Source organism: Odocoileus virginianus, chromosome 4 (genome assembly GCF_023699985.2).
Source record: "Odocoileus virginianus isolate 20LAN1187 ecotype Illinois chromosome 4, Ovbor_1.2, whole genome shotgun sequence".
Lineage (NCBI taxonomy): Eukaryota > Metazoa > Chordata > Mammalia > Artiodactyla > Cervidae > Odocoileus > Odocoileus virginianus.
Window position 1 is genome coordinate 63,891,219 of NC_069677.1, and position 18,113 is coordinate 63,909,331.

Sequence of the window (18,113 nt, forward strand, 5' to 3'; positions counted from 1 at the left end):
GAAAGCACTGAGAAACTCTTGATTTTGTCTGATTAGTTTTAAAGAACTTGTATTAAAATAAAAACTGCAAAAGAAAAACACCTGAAAAGGGACTTTATTAGTCTCCCCAACAATGCTGGTTCTAGCACATCTGTCATGTTAATGCTACAAGATGGAGCTCATGTTTCCTAAAATAGGTCACACCTTGTCTTTTACATCAACACTGTAGGATTTGAGGCCCTGGCTGAAAAAAACAGCAAATACGATGTCTTCAAAAATATTTCAGTGAACAAACCACCTATTGGTGGATTGATTTTTCTCTGTGGATATAAATCTGTTGGCAGCCCCCAGAATCAGGGCATAAAAGATGACCTCAGACAGCTGCTGCCATTTGTTTCTGTGGGAAAATGAGGGTTTTGTCTCTCCCCAGAGGTTAATCCTGTGATGCTCTGAATGTCGTCTGGGCTCTGTTTCTGAAGGGTTACACTGGAGAGGAGCAATGCTTTGTGGTTTATGACAAGATCACAGCAGAATATTTTGCGCACGCTGTGATTTGTATCGCCCATTTGTGCACAGGCCATAAAAGTGCACTTTTTATCAGGAACATGTGTGAATATATAACAGCACCGAAGACATATGGCCACTAAATAATTCACAGTTATCTATCTCCTCAGCAGATTCCATATATACCTACCATGTTTTAATGCCTAGTTTGCTCAGAAACAATATTCTTTACGACCCTTCCAATATAAAAATGTTTACTGACTGGCAATAATATATGGATACCAGGGGATTGGGCTATAAGGAAGGGGAAAGCTTTTTCCCTTCTCCGTCTCTCCTTGTCCTCATCCGTTTCCACTGAATGCTTCCAACCAGCACCTAACCTCTTAGGAGAAGGTGTCTTTCCCAAAACTGGGTGCTAAATTCTGACTTCTGGTGTTTGGGCCATGAGATAGGAGTCTCTGACTAACCTTCACCCTCTTCTCTTTTCAGTTCTATATCCATTTACAGTCCCAAGGAGAATCCAAACACATTTGACGCCGCAGCATTTTTCCAGTCCGTGGGGAATTTCCTGGGGATCTTCGCTGGCTCATTTGCCATGGGGTCTGCATATGCTGTTGTCACGGCACTGATATCCTTTGTCTGTGTGTGGGAAGCTGGGGACTGTTAAGAGCAGGCCACATCCTTGGGATGTTTCTGAGGACTAACAAACTCCAGACCAGGAAATGGCTAGATGGTCTTGTTCAAGTGTAGCACCACTACAGCACCACTGGGGCCGTTTTGATTCTGAACCGTAGGCTGATACCAGTGGAGGAGGGAGGGGCCCAGGCTCTTTTCCTTCCCAAGGCCAATTCTAGGACTGCTCATATTGTCTGATCCCAGGATATCAACAGTCTTAAAAAATTCTCACCTAAGAATATAGGTGGCCAGGGGGAAATCAAGCTGGCTATATTAAGATCAAGAAGAAGAAGTGAATATCCAATGTCAAGAATAAAACAGGATTGACTCAAGAGTGACATACTAAGTATTCTCTGCACCCTTTTTAAACTCATAGCAATCACTAGTTCAGAGGGTTGGCTAAGACAAGAATCACTGTGGGTTTAAATGAGCATCCATAGCTACTTTATGGAAGAAGAACAGCAAGCAACTTAGAAATGATGCTTGCCATATCCAGGCAATTGTATCATCCTACTCCCTATTTTTCAGTAGAGAGGTGGGAGGATGAGCAGAGTTCCTAGAGAACTTGAGTCAAGGAAAGAAGCTTGTCTGGAGGTCTCCTCACTCACAGCAGTTATATGGGACAAAAATGTCAGATTCTAGGAGGAACCAGAAGGCTAATGTCAAGTATGTGGGCTTAACAGAGTCCAGAGAGAGGAGGCAGGGCAAAGGGATTAGAGATCTTGGGGGAAAAGGGAAGGACTAAAGGAGAATGGTAGAAGAGGGGTCAGGGATCAAGGCAAAGAAAGCAAAATGTTAGACTCTTTTTCCATGAGGACTGACCCAACAGTTCACTGAGCAACTGCTAAAAGGCTAGGTTCTACTAAAGCTTTCTCAGATAAGTCAGAAGATGAATAAAACATGGACCCTGCCTCCAACTAATGACAGGCTTGGAAAGACAAGCTCTACAGAAAGAGTTGGATAGAAAGTGAGTGCTAAAGCTGCAGCCACCTTATTAAGGTTATAAAAATATAAGGATGAGGCCACCATGTCTGGAAAAGTCCAACAGACTCTTAGCCAATCTGATGATTCTGGAAAATAACCTGAAAAGCAGTATTTACATGCAGTGTGGGACTTAAGCTTGACCTGAAAGATAGGTAAGATGCAGGCAAAGACCATATAGGTGATTCACAAGAAGATCAGCATTCACAAAGGTCAGGAGTGGGGGTTGGGGGACACTGACATGGCCTAGAGCAGTTGTCCCAGAGAGGACCTTAGAGCTTGGGCTGGTGAGCAATGCAAAATGAGCAGACACAAGTGCAAAGGAGTCAGCTTGTGGAGTACCTTGGAGTGCCACTCAAAGGAGCCTGAGCATCTCTCTATAGTCCACAATATGCGACTGAAGTTTTCTCCAAGGATCATGACACACTGAAGGTCTTGTGTTTAAAACATAAACGAGGAACTGGTATGAAGGATGAATGATAAGAGGAAGATTGAAATCAAAGAAGACTGTGATAATGAGCTGTAGGAGAAAGCCAGAAAGGAGATCAATGTAGAAGACCCTCTAGGACTCAGTGATTGGTTGGTTCTATGAGATAAATAAGAGGAGAAAATAAAAAAACCACCCCAAAGTTTTGTCCTGGAACCCTGGAGAATGTCAACTCCATTGACAAAAATAAGTCAGAATAGGTAGGGTTGATTTCCAACAAAAAAGTAATGGTCAACAATGTACCCAGTACTGGTGATACATCAGGCTCCCTACTACTTGTTTTACATGTAATACCTCATTTAATCTTCACAATGGTCATATCACACAGATGCTATTTTTCCTGGAAAAAAAGGAAAGCTTAGAAAGCATAAGCCCAAAGTCATGCAACTAGGAAGTAGAGCCAAGGTCAAACCCAGGGAATGAAACCAAGAGACAGACCGCACCCAGACCACACTCTTGATCACTGCTCCCCTTTTGTTTGCCTCTTAATTATTAAGGGGAATTACAATGGAGGTCACATGTTGTTTGGAGTAGAGAAATAGTAATGATGATAGTAATGATAATGAGGAACTAAAGAGCCTCTTGATGAACGTGAGAGGAGAGTGAAAAAGCTGGCTTAAAACTCAGCATTCAAAAAACAAAGATCATGGCATCCAGTCCCATCACTTCATGGCAAATAGATGGGAAAACTGGTAACAGTGACAGACTTTATTTTCAGGGACTCCAAAATCACTGCAGATGGTGACTGCCGCCATGAAATTAAAAGACGCTTGCTTGCTCCTTGGAAGAAAAGCTATGACCAACCTAAACAGCAAAAAAGGAGACATTACTTTGCCAACAAAATCCATCTAGTCAAAGCTATGGTTTTTCCAGTAGTCATGATGGATGTGAGAGCTGGACCATAAAGTAGGCTGAGTGCCAAAGAACTGATGCTTTTGAACTGTGATGTTGGAGAAGACTCTTGAGAGTCCCTTGGACTGCAAGGAGATCAAACCAGTCAATCCTAAAGGAAATCAGTCCTGAATATTCACTGGAAGAACTGATGCTGAAGTTGAAGCTCCAATACTTTGGCCACCTCATGCAAAGAACTGACTCATTGGAAAAGACCCTGATGCTGGGAAAGACTGAAGGCAGGAGAAGAAGGGGATGAAAGTATGAGATGGTTGGATGGCATCACCGACTTGGTGCACATTAGTTTGAGCAAGCACTGGGAGTTGGTGATGGACAGGGAAGCCGGGTGGGCTGCAGTCCATGGGGTCGCAAAGGGTCGGACATGACTGAGCGACTGAACTGAACTGAATAATAGTGAGATAGTTAGGTAGCATCACCAACTCAATGGACATGAGTCTGAGCAAACTTCAGGTGATAGTAAAGGACAGGGAAGCTTGGCATGCTGCAGTCCATGAGGTTGCAGGGAGTGAGACAAAACTTAGTGAATGAACAATAGCAATGATCACAACATTTTTGAATGTCTAGCATGTGTCTTTATATATATCTCCTCATTTGAATTTACCCTATAAGACCAATTATTATTATTCCTGCTTTATACATAAGGAGATTAAGTATTCATAGCTCACTCTGAGTCACATGTCAGTCATAATGGGCATGATATTAATATCATCTTATATATGTTGAGAACCTTACCAAGTGCCACCCATTATCTTTTATATTTTACATAGATTATCTCAGAGAGTTTTTATAAGAATCCTGGCAAGGAGATATTATTATTGTCTCAATTTTCAGCTGAATAAACTGACACATAATTTTAGACAACTTGTCCAAGGCCACACAGCTAGGACATTTTAGGGCCAGGACTTAAACCCAGGTTTTCATCCCCAGGGATGGCATGAAGTAGAAGAGCTGAGATTGGAACTTTTCTCTGCCTGATGTGCAGGAAATGTATGAACACATAAGTGAACAGATTTTGATAAGAGAAGGGAAAATATTCCTGGAGACTTGAAGTCGGCCCTGACATTGGATCAGATCTGGGGAAAGGGGTACTCCTGATAAAGAACTGCTTCCACATCCTTACTGACTCTCTTTCCAGAAAAGAGGTTTCACAAAACAGATTCACTTAAATTACACTAATTGAAAAACTTACACATCCTTTGTCACATTCCAGGCACTCTTCTATATACCTAGAAGGTAGGTTGCACAATTTATGCCCATTTTCAGACATGAGAACCAAAGCACAGTGTGGCCAAGGTACACATCTAAGCTGATATACAGTGAATATGAGCCCAGGTAGAGTTGCCTTCTAGAGGTCATGCTCCCAACCACAATATAATCCTTGGTATTGTGTGCTTTCTAAGACTTTACAAAACATTTTCAATATTGTCATCTCATGTTACTCTTCACACTGTGGGGATAGGTATTATTCTCATGCCAGTTCACCTTGGATATAAATAAGGCTCAGAGAGGTTATCATAGTGCTCAGAAATCACACAGCCAGTGACTGGCAAAGCCAGGACTCAAACCCAGATCTTGTACTCCAGAGGTCATGCTTTTTGCTTCCCTGCCTGGCTGCTAAACATCTCTTAAGGTGGAATCTCCCTTAGATTTTTTTTCCAGAAACATAAAATTGCAATGTAACATTTCCATGTCCGTCAGGGCATTTTCTGCCTAATGGAGGATACAACTGCAGTCGTAGCCCTTTCCCGTCCATCGCATACTCCTAATCATCTCCCCAAAGCCCATTCTCTGCATGGTTCAAATCACTGTGCCTTTGTTCTATTTGCAATTTATAGACGATTGGCCAAGTGTCATCCTGGCCAAAATGAACAACTGCCTGCCAAAGGGCATCTTGCTTGACTTAGAAATAATACACATTTTCCTCCATCCTCCTTATGCAAAGAGAGGCTGGGCAGCTTCCCCATCACTGAACAAAAATGCTCCTCCTGATCCAGTTTCCATCCCTAAGAGAAAAGGCTTTTCAAGGTGATCTGTCCATAGACCAGCATTCCTTGGGGAGCAGTGGCCTGGTAGGCCACTCCTGGGAGTGTGGACTGGCTGGGAAGACACACTCTCCTTGACTTTATTTTCCCAGATCTGCCACCTCCTGAAGGGCACGCCCAAAGGGTTGAGGCCAAATTTAAGGGGTTTTATGTGTCTCCTTAGCTGACTTCATCCTCTTAGTAAGACATCTTATTTATTTATTTATTTATTGGAAAAAGACATCTTTTTAATCTTAAGACCACTTTGCATTTTTACAGCCATGTTCAGCCCCCAATGAAGCGTGATTCACGCCGGCCTTCAAAGAGAGTCTCAGCAAGAGAAACAGGTCTGAGAATCGGTTCTCTCCTCTAAAACTATCACCACCAGAGGAGTTTTTCTCAGCCAAGAGGGAGATTTATTCATAAAAGCAATTGTTGTTTCCCTTAACTCCTCTTCGTCACTTGACCAAATTTACCAAACTGTGCGAGTTCCCTATGCTGGAAACGGGCCTGTTTTTCCTCCTGTCTTGGAGCGCCTTTCTGTCTGCTGAGGCCGCTGGCCTAACAGGTCAGTGCTTCGTCATGAGCAGCCCACTGGATGTGTGAATACCTGTGTTTCCTGCCCCTCACCAAGTCCCCCTCCCTGACCCTGCAGGAGTGAAATGGATTGTGTCAGAATCAGCCTCTCCTGGGTACCCTGGGGAGAAAAAAAAAAAAAATGCATCCATTATATGACAGCTTAATTGGAAGTTTCCAAAGTGTTGATTCCTCTTCTCTCCTTACTGGTCAGGAAGGGGACGTTGAAATCTACGAATGACCTATGTACTGATGGATGATGGCTTTACACGTAGGGAGTCTCGGCGCAGAGTGTGAAGGGATGCACTGCGGCTTTGTGGGAATAAATGCTGGCTTTCCATTGGCTATTAGCAGCGACGCCCACGTAGGCGGTCTCTCCGGGTGTGCGCCTGGCCGCATCCAACTGTGTTTAAAAATCTTTGCCTACATTCGGTGGCAAACCAGAAAACAGGCGGGTAACGCGGTGGTTTCGGTTCAGTGTCTCTTACCGTAGAAGGTCTCTATGTACAGTCCTCTGAGATGGAACGATTGATGGAGAAAGAGGCAGTCCCTAGGGTCCCCTGGGGGGAGTGGGGAAGAAGGGAGGCCCACAGCTGGCATCCCGTATCTGAATTCTGCAATTAGATTGCCTTTCTGCAATAGCAAGGGTTTACGCTTGGGTAGCTGCAACGATTGGGTGCTTTTCCGTGTAGAAGAATCACCGTGGCTCTGAGCAAAATGTCAGAGCTGTTTCTTTCCTTTGACCTAGTTTTCTCCTTCTCCCGGGTTTGAGTCCTGGATCCCTTGCTGTTTGCTACATCTTAATTGAATTTCAGGTGGTGAGACCCCACCCCCCGAAAATGCTAACTGGGAATAAGGTATGCCTCCAGGGGTTCTCGCATTTTAATAAGTGGTACTTTAAGTGTAAATAATAATAAAAGTTGATATAGAGAAAGCTTACAATGAGCCAGGTGCTGGCTAACTGCTTTTCATGGATGTTCACGTTAATTTACAGAAAAACCCAACATTAGGGACTATAAGCTGTTTACTTGGCCAAGAGCCAGTGGAGGAGCTGGGATTTCAGACTAGAAGATCTAATTCCAGAGCCTGGGCTCATGGGCACCAAGCACTGCTACCTTGAATGAAATTCTGTCTTTGGAATATGAGGCAGGCTTCCAAGAGTAGGAAGATAGTTGGGGTCCCAGGCGCCTGCCTGGTCCCCTTGCTTCTGGGCTGGTTGGGCTCTCCTGTGAAAGCCATGGCAGATCTTTTTTGCTAAGGATAATCTGTTGCCCCAGGTATCTGACCCATCTTACTTATAGCCACGGGGAACCAGGCTGTTTCCACAAGCTTTGAGAGTGTCTGTTGCGGATACAAACAGCCACCTGCCAGCTTTTATGACACTATAATCAAGACTACATTACCAGAGTCCAGCCAACCAGGCCCTTGTATCATTCCAAACCATTCTAACACAACATCCATTGTATTGGAGCCTTGCCTTGTTATTAGAAAGGTTGCTAAAGAGCTTATGCATTGCAAAGAAAATGGATACTTAGTGTCTCTTAAATGAAATAAAGGAGTAGTTTACATAGGTCATTCAAAAAGTTGTTGTTCCCTTTCCTCCACATTCTATGCCCTTTTCACCACTTAACATGGTGTAAAATAATGTAAGCAATGTTAACAATAAGAATACATATTTGACCTTCTGAAAAGGTAAAGTATCTTAACTCACCAGATATTTTTTAGTCTACAGTTTAACATTGTAGTAGAACACACAAACATATACACACATATCCCGATGCCTAAGATCATTTCTGTGTGTGAAAATCGTCTTACTATTTCCTGATCCAATTCAGCAAGATCATGTTTTCTTAACTCATTTTAAGGTTATGGTCCGTGTATAAATTATTGGTTTATCTGCGCCTTGCTCTTTTGCTACACTTTGGACCTGATATCCTTATTGGATACCATGCAGACCTCGTCTAAAGAGCCAGTGTCATGAGTTGAGTGGATGCATGTGTGGGCTTTAGTAGCAGAAAGACCCAAATGCCCACGGCTATATCCAGGGGAGCACTTAACCAGAACAGGACTTCAGGCTAAGCAACAAGTTGGACAGGGGTTTGATACAAATCAAACTTTTTTAAGTGTGAGCATTTGTACTGCTAAAGACCAAGCCTGCTTAGTCCATATTACTTATGTGTTTGTTTATTATTTGATCCCTGCGTATTTCTAAATTGGCTTTGAGGCAACTCATAACATGAGCCATGCATATCATGGGACCATTTAGTTGAGGCTAGACACTCAAGTGCTTTGGGATAGAGTCGTTCTGCAAAATGAGACAGCTGTTCATTGCTGAGGTTTGGCAATAAATATGGCTCTGAGCTTTCTGGCAGCCAAAGCCAAAAGAGAAACATGAGTTGTGCAGGAATAACACAGTATTATAAAGTGAAGTCACAATTATTTATAAAAATGGGTATGCTTTTTTTCCTAAAATTTTAGGTGTATTTATCACACACATCTTTATATGAGGGCCTATGAGCACCATAACAGACAGTGTATTGTTTTAGGAAAGATGGAGATCCATTCTTTATGCAGTCATTTCTCATATCAACCTTCAATAAAATCTGACAGTGTGGTATTAAATTACAATTCCCTGGGGATATTTCATGTAATAAGAAAACACTTTCAGTTCTAATCCACAAGTAAACTAATATAATACAAAGCTGAAAATATAGAAAAATTTTCAAAAAGTGCTTAATGAATAAACATGATGATGAATATAGTGAATGAAATGAAATAAGGTATAAAGAGTTTATGAGTAACTATAGTAGTAACCAACCATCCTGGGGCTGTGTATGGGTTCACTAAGAATACCTGGTGTATGTCCTTGAAATGGTGCTCACACACAATAGTTTCTCAGCAGAATTCCCCCAGCCCTGACATAGCTAGGTGGGGGCTAGAGGATGCCTACCAAATGAGCACCCCCACCCCTTTCATTGGGTCCACAGATTAAGTTTTCGTATAAGATTTCATTTGGGGGAGAAAAGGATTTCTGTTACTTTAAACAGAATAATATTAAAAAAATTTTTTTTCTTACTCCTAAGGTAAGGCATTTCCCTTGTAGAAAATTTGGAAAATGTAGATTTACTGAAGGAAATAAAATTAAAGTTACCTGTATTCTCACTGCCTATTAATTACTATTGTTAGTATCTGAGTTTATCTAATTATATGCAAATATTAGTATATATACACAATTAAATATATGCAAGGGCTCCCCTGGTGGCTCAGTGATAAAGAATCCACCTGCCAATGCAGGAGACATGGGTTCCATCCCTGGGTCAGGAAGAGCCACTGGAAAAGGAAATAGCAACCCACTCCAGTATTCTTGCCTGGGAAATCCCATGGACAGAGGAACCTAGTGGGCTAGAGTCCCTGGAGTCACAAAGACTTGTACACAACTCAGCATGCACACAATATATGTATGTAAATATATTTTTATTTTTAAAAAATGATTTTTTTCACTTGACAATTTTATAGTGAATATTTTAATGATATTAAATATTCTTCTATATTATTTTTTATGGCTGCCTAGTATTACACTGAAAGTGTTAGTCACTCAGTTGTGTCTGACTCTTTACAACCCCATGCACTGTACACCATCAGGCTCCTCAGTCCATGGAATTCTTCAGACAAAAATACTGGAGTAGGTAGCCATTCTCTTTTCCAGGGGATCTTTTCAAACTTAAATCTGGGTCTCCTGCATTGCAGGCAGATTTTTTACCTTCTGACCCACCATGGAAGCCCCACTATAACATATTAACTTGCTATAATTTATTATATCAACCTTTTGATCATTTATAGTTTTCAATGTTATTAATATGATTGCTGTGATAATCCTTTTAGCTTGATATATAAACTTCTATTTATATAACTACCTAAAAATAAAATTCCTGGGTTAATGAAAATGCTAAAATTTTAATGTCTTAGAAAAATACATCCAAGTTATCCTCCAGGAAATTTGTATTCCTTTATACTTCCACCAACAATGTAAGAGAGAGCTCATTCACTCACATCTTCACCCCCTGAACTCATATTCCCTCCTGCTAATTTGATAATCAACCTCCATTTCATTCTGATTTAAATTGATATATTTTTACTGAGGAAATGATTTTAATTATATGTCATCACTGGCAATTTATATTCCTCCCTTGGTGAACTACCTGTTTATGCCCTTTGTCATTTTTTTTCTACTGAAGTGTTTATCTTTGTCACATTAAATTTTAGAAGCTCTTTATTGATTCAAAAATATTAACTGTTGACTATGATGTAGGCTACAAATGCTCTCCTTTCATGGTTTTGTCTTTTAAATATATTGTATTTTGTTTGTTTACATAAGGGAATAGTTTGGTTTAGACATTTTCAAGGTTCATGTTTTGCTCTTCCTTAGAAAGTTCCAAGTTTTATTAACTTCTGCTCTTTATTGTTGTTTAGTCACTCAGTCGTGTCTGACTCTTTTGCAACCCCATGGACTGTAGCCTTCCAGGCTCCTCTGTCCATGAAATTCTCCAGGCAAGAATACTGGAGTGGGTTGCCATTTACTTCTCCAGGTGATCTTCCTGACCCAGGGACTGAACCTGCATCTCCTGCGTTGGCAGGCAGATTCTGTACCACTAAGCCACCAGGGAAGTAATTTCTGCCTAAAAAGTCCAATATTATTAATAATAATTTTACTTTATTTTAATATGTGTCTGGTTTTTTTTTTACATTAGAATCCAAACTGAAATTTGTTTTGATGTGAGGGATATGAGGTGTGAGATATAGCAAGGATTTAATTTTCCTCCTAGATTGTTCACTCATCCTAATACCTTTCAACCTTAACCTATGAATTTTTAACATAATGTCCATGTATGTAGGTACATATATGTTTATATATGTTCTGGCTTTCTGTTGTTCCACTGAGCTTTTAGTCTTCACTGCTTTCATCATTTCAGCTCTATGGTTCATTTTAATGGCTAATAGATCCATTTCTCATTCCCCTCCCCCATTTTTAAGAGCTTCTTTGCTATACTCACATGTTTATGTTCCAGAATCACTTGAAAATAACATTATGTTTCAAGCAGAAAATAACTTTAGGACTATGGTTAGGGTTGTATTAAATTTTTAGTTTAATTTGAGGAGGAGTGATGTTTTTACAATGTTGAGTCTTCCCACAGAGGAATACGTTATGTCTCTCCATTTATTCAAGTCATCTTTTATGGCCCTTAGTAAATTTTTATAGTTGTCTTCGCATTAGACCTGCAAATTTCTTGTTAAGTACTTTTTAAGCTATTTTATATTTTGGCATACTATGATGAATGGAAACTTCTTCCATGATAGTTTCTGCATGGCTATCATTTGTTTATGTGCATCTAGACCTCACTATGCTATTTGATTTACTATCTGCAGTTCTGAAATATAGAACCAGAGCTCATGTGTAGAATTATGATTGATGGGCCAAAGTTATATTAGACTATCAGGTTCATGAGAACTATATCAGCACCAACAGTGTGGCTGAAGCATTCTAGGCAGTCAATATCTTTTGAGCAATGGAATGAATGATTTTAGCTCAACAAAAGGAAAAATTTCTAAAATATGAATAACAGATTGTGTCTAAGTTAGTGACTGCCTTATCCCTGATAATAGTCTTTTCTTTTTATATATTATTTATTTATGGTTGCACTGGGCATTCATTGCTGCACACAGCTTTCTCTAGTTGTGGTGAGCAAGGGCTTCTCTTTGTTGCAGTGCACAGGTTTCTCATTTCTCTAGATGTATGAGCTTCAGTAATTATGGCCCATGGGGTCTAGAGCACAGGCTCAGTAGCTGTAGCACATGGGCTTAGTTGCTTCACAACATCTGGAATCTTCCCCAACCAGGGATCGAACTCTTGTCCTCTGCATTGGCAGGCAGATTCTTATCCACTCTACAACCAGGGAGTCCCTGATAACATTCTTATGGATTCTTTATGACCACTGGTCAAGCTATTTCAGAGCAGTTTCATATATCAACTAAAGGGTGTATCATAAATTACATTAAGTTGCAATTTAATTTCTCTAACTCTTAACTGAAAATGGAGACATGTAGACCCAGGGAAACAAGAGCCTAGTCTACAAGAATATGGTGGGCATATGTTGGCTTTGGCTGCCCAGTACCCATTCTCACTTTCACTGGTAGTAACATCCTCATGCTACTGAGGGAACTACCCTTTCTCCACCAGATACCATCTTGTTAACCAAGGTACTCCATCCTCACCTGCCAAAGAGAAAAGGAGCATCCAAAGCTAGGTCAACCAGACACTCCTTCCTGGGAGTGTGGACCTTTAGGAGGAAGTTAGAAGGATGTGTAACTGTTGGCACCCGGACTTTCCAACAGCAAAATCCTGTTGGGAACCTTTATTCCTGCCACAGATCCCTGGAGCTGACTTTATGTCTCTTCCCCCCAATGAATTCCCTTCTGATCACAATTGCCAGAATTAGTTTTCACTGCTTGCAAACAGAGAAATCTAAATAGTACAAGGGAAGGAATAATCCATGAGGGTATTTCAACAAAAAAAGCTGTGTAACTTGGTGACAGTTCAGAAGGGAAAAGAGGCTCAAGGACAGCACAGCCTCTAGGCTTAGATACTTGGACTATCTTATGCCAGGTGCATGCTGATACACAAACAAAAGGAATCAAGCTCACAAAGACAGTTTTCACAGTGTTCATTATTCTTTTTGAATTCAACTCCTTGTAAGATTTATTATGAACACTTCAGTGGGTGTGTGGGGGGGGGTTGCTCATTACCACAATTTTCTGCTTTCACTTTCAGTTGTTACTAATTTGATGATGATCATTTGATTTATTTTGATCATCTTTTGCTTCAAGGGCCACATTTGCAGCCGCCTCGTTTCAGTCTCTTGGAAATTGCACCTGCAGATGTTCAGTCGTCACATAGAAGAACTTAGTTTTATGGAAACAAGTGGCTTTTAGACATGCAAATGAGGGTTGGCATTTCTATTACCCAGAGGTCTGATATTCTGCTATTGGAAATACATAAGCACAGTCTGAGAAAAGTTTTAAGTAGGAAGACAGGGCAGAATGTCAAATGCTAGTGAGAAGTCTTTCTGGAAGATGGGGGTATGTAGATAGAAATGGAATTTAAGGAGTCCTCAAAAGCCACGAGCCGGGACAGCAGAGAAGGAAGAGAACGTATGTACAAGTGTCTGCCCTGATTACAAAATCAGCCACTGAGGGGTCTCAAATTTCTAACACTTCTGCTAATTTGCTGAGGGATTGGAACAAGTCACCCTATTAATTGGTATCTCAGTTTTCTTTATTGCTGAGGTGAAAGGATTTTATCATTTTGTAGTGAAGGACATTGTACACATACACACAGAATATGGCTTTTGAGTAAATACAGGACCCATGGTACCCTCTCTATGAGGTACCTGGTACATATGCATACCTAAATTCTGATCAAGTAGAATTTTTCTTGGCCAAGTTTTTAAAAGCCATTAGGTTACTGAGTCATTATTTTAAATTGAATATTGGAAATAATTCAGCAGTATTATTTATAGCATAATTTCTGGTGGAATTGAATCCTGTCACAGAAGCCACTTTTCAGTTTATAAAGATAACCAAAAAGCACAGCTGGACAGGTTGTTTGAAAATTCATTTTTATAATCTGTTTCCCAGCTGAGACTTTGGGGGTCAGGTTTTTGCCAGAAGCAAACTTTCAGGGACTGTCATTAAACCCTCGAAGAGTAAGATTTCTAATGGCAACATTGACACTGCATCTAATGATTTCTCTGCTTCCAGGCACTGCTGTAATAAAGGCAGCTTCCATTTTTAGGTTCCTGGGGCATATTTTATGTCCGCTGGAAGTGAAGAGGGAGGAGGGAGGCCGTTGGCATTCCTCACTTTCTCATATAGAAAGTTAAACAGTATAACCCATTATTTACTCAGTTTAGGATGGTTTCCATCTAAGAAAATAAACATATAAAAATCTGAAAGAAAAAACAGCCCTGATTACTAACCAATGCTATTGGGCTTTATACTCTTGTTCTAGAGAGTAAAATACTCTGAAAAAAAAAATTTGAACATAGAAGGGTAAAAACAAGTGGCACCCTGGCCCATTCACTAAGGAATTGACCAAGATGTCTGAAAGAGAGAATGCAGCACACACAAGCATCAGGGACAACAGAAAAAGTTAATTCATTCCATCCCATCACCTAGGTTTGTTCTCCCATTGGTTTCAAATGACAAGGGCCTAATTACATTGTCATGATAAGGAAAAGCTGACACTTAAAAGCTCAGGTCCTGCTTATCTGTCAGGTCAGCTCTTGAAAGGCTTTTGTAGAGTAAGTAGTCAGGAAAAGTGGAACCCGGGAAAGTCTTTCTTTCTTTTTTTTTTTTTTTTTGTAATAGACAAGGAGGGAAGATTTCCAAATGAAATGACTATTGGTGGGCATGTTGCAACTTTACTTGATCTGAGTAAGTAAGCTGGCTCATTACTTCTCATCTCCATCAGCTTGGCAAAAACTTGTCTGAAACTCTTTTTTTTTTTTTTTTCTATTTCTTTTCTTTTTTTTTTTTTTTTAATTTTTATTAGTTGGAGGCTAATTACTTTACATCATTACGGTAGTTTTTGTTATACATTGATATGAATTAGCCATGGATTTACATGTACTCCCCATCCCAGTCCCCCCTCCCACCTCCCTCTCCACCCGATTGTCTGAAACTCTTAAGAAGGCTTCCAGTTCAGAGGTGAATGTGTTCCATTTGTCCTGCCACTGAACACATTGCATGACTGGATGGGAAATACATTTCTAGATCTCAGTAAATAAATCCCCGGGAGAGGACTTAGTTTGCCTTGTTTCTCAAATCAAGTCTGGCCAGTTTTAGCTTCTAAATACATGTCATTGGCTGACACTTCAGCTTCAAACTGCTCTTGCTTTCATATTGACAGGACCATATGAGTCCAACTTATTAGCCAACAATTCAACAATAAATGAAGTGCATTGAGTGTTTTCCAAGCCAAAAAATAAAGCCAGAGGCTTAAACTGTTAGGCATTCAAGCTGCAGCAATAGACACCCAAAATTCTCAAGGGGGTTTGTGAACCAGCTCGCTGAACTGAGGGTGAACATTCAATGACACCATCTCAATAAACACAGGTATAAAGTATATCTCCTTGCATAGTAACTCATTAACTCACACTTGCACCTTCTTGAACCAAATGGCTCCTAGTTTCAACATGCAAACGACATTGCACATGTAACTTGAATAGTGAACAAATTTACCTCTGTTTTCTTCACTGTAAACATTTCCCATCATTATTTAACATCTCCTCATGGTGCCAGCAGGCATAGGGAAAAGAGAAACCTCTTTCTCTGTTGCCCATGTTCTGCCCAAGCATGTAGAGATTTGTCAGAAGATAGATGGCATGGATAATTAACATACAGGTGAAGGAGAAAGAGGAGTTGAGGATACTGGGAATTATAGCAAATGGATCAATGGCTCATTTCAGCAAAATGGGGTATATAAGTGAATGAATTCATGTCATAGAGGGAGATACAAAAATTAGCTCATTCAAAAATCTGGACTCTATGCAAGTGTGGAACCTCCATATGTAAAGGCCATTGAGTGTATAGACACCTGGAATGAGTCTGCTTACTGGAGACAGGTGACACTGCTATGTACATGTATCAGCTGACTTCAAGGAAATGAAAACTGAAAAGGAAGAAGCCTGACAACACCAACATTTAAGGTGGAAAGTCAGGGATCTAAGTAAAAAGGTGTTTTTCTTCCCTTTGGACCTCAAATTAATTTGCCTAGGTACTCAGTACTACATTGTTGAAGGAATTTTTTTTGTTTTAAATGGAAATTTATAAATGTTGCAACATGGACAGAAAGTAATCTTAAATGCATTGGAGGATCTAGGAATAAGAACGTAGATTTGTTCTATTTTCTATATAGATATTCTGATATCCCACAAACTCATGTTTCATCTGCCAACTGTAGCATTGCCCAATATGGTGAATTAGACTGTAATTTTACTCTTGGCAAACTTGGAATCCTTCAAATTCCCTAAAGGAGATTTCCATTTTGTTAAATCTTTGACTTTTCAGTTCCAAGTTCATTTCAGCAGTGGTGTAGGAAAACTGTCAGAAATGTCTCTCTTTACTAGATCAAAAATAAATAAAAGTGTGGCATGGAAAAATAGCCCATCAACCTTAAAACCCCTCAGAGTGCCGCTGAGAGCAAGTCAGAGTTTTTTCTTTCTCACTTGTTCTCTTTCTGTGTTCTGATGATATAATCAATATATCCTGTCCAAAAATGCAATATTCTCCAGTCTTAGAAACCCCTCAAGTCTTCATTCAGTGTCAAAGAAAATCATGCTTCGTGTGATAGATGTTTATTTTTTAGCTTCTGTATCTGAAGGCTTCATCAACTTTTAATGAGAAAAGAACTACTGAATAATGTTATCAGTAGCAGAGACTATATACAGGTGACAATAGTCTTGAATAAGAAGATTTAAATATTAGAAGAAAATAGACTCTGCTGCTAATAAATCCAGATAAATGTCTATTTGTATGTGAGGATCAAAAATAGTTTCTCCTGCTTTCTCTTTTTAGAGCAGATAAATATTTCTTGAAATAGAGATTTATTCCTTTGACAGACCTGCCTTTGAGTGTCTGATGTCTGCTGGGTACTGTTATAGGGTTGGGGGCAATACAAAGAGGAACATGATAGACCCAACCTTTGGGAAGGACCAGGTCAAGAAGGGACACTGGTAATTTAGTTGTCAGGAAGTCCATCAGAAGCTGTGGTGGCCCCATGTAAGTCTTCAGTTCCATATACAGTAAGTCCCCTACATACAGACCTTCAAGTTTCAAGCTTTCAAAGATGCAAACATGTTCATATGTCCAATCATGTGAGTTAGTTCAGGTACCTAGCATGCATTGTCACATGTATGCATCCTTGTGCTTTTATGTACTTTACTGTCTAGTACTATATAGGGTACAATAGTACCATATCTTTATTTCAAGCCCAGGATGTCCAGAAGCAAGTATAAAAGCAGCAATGATGTAGCTGGTACTACTGTGCTTTTCAGGGTACTGCACTGTAAGATTAAAAATGTTTGCTTTATTTTTTGTGTTTGCTTATGTATTATTTGTGTGGAAAGTATTAGAAACTTATTATAGTACAGTATTATATAGCCAGTTGTATTAGTTGGGTACCTAGGCTAACTTCATTGGACTTATGAACAAATTGGACTTATGAATGCACTCTCACAAGGGGACTGATTTGTGTTTGGGGGAATTTCAGTATGCAGTCCTTGAAGTAAATGTAAAAACAACAATTCAGGTCATAGACATTTAAAATAGGAAAGTGCTTAGAGATCATCTAGAAAAGTATTTACCAGAATTTCTTGATCCTACCCACTCCAGTGTTCTGGCCTGGAGAATTCCATGGTCACAAAGAGTTGGACACAAGTGAGCAATTTTCACTTTCATTTACTTTCTTGATCCTTATTGGAAAAAAAATAGTCTTATCATGCACTTATCTGCACACAAGCGTATTTTTGCCCACAAGGGTACTTATATACTTTAAAATACACAGACGTGGGAAGGGGATTCAGGATGGGGAACACATGTACACGTGTGGCTGATTCATGTCAGTGTATGGCAGAAACCACAGCAATATTGTAAAGTAATTAGCCTCCAGTTAAAATAAATTAATTAATTTAAAAAATAAAATAAAATACACAGACTTTCCAATTAGTAATTATGAAATTATATTTTTTTCTACCCTTCTGTGGGTTTCTTGTATACCCAAATTTAAAGAACACTAATGCAGACCATCTTCTTTTAATTCACTGAAGAGAAAACAATGGACCAGGCGATGAATTTGAATTGCTCTAGTCATTCAGCTAGTTAAGTATCTGCACTATGCAAAGTAGATCCCAGGTCTCCTGGCA

At 39.8% G+C, this 18,113-nt stretch overlaps 1 protein-coding gene across 1 annotated transcript in view; it reads left to right on the plus strand.

Annotated features, from left to right (window-relative positions):
• The window catches only part of SLC9A9 (solute carrier family 9 member A9), a 639,391-nt gene that overhangs the window by 308,676 nt on the left and 312,602 nt on the right, over positions 1 to 18,113 (plus strand). The window contains exons 7-8 of the mRNA XM_070466623.1: positions 973 to 1,111; positions 6,022 to 6,127. Coding sequence (XP_070322724.1) covers positions 973 to 1,111; positions 6,022 to 6,127 — 245 coding nt within the window. The remainder of the gene's footprint in view (positions 1 to 972; positions 1,112 to 6,021; positions 6,128 to 18,113) is intronic.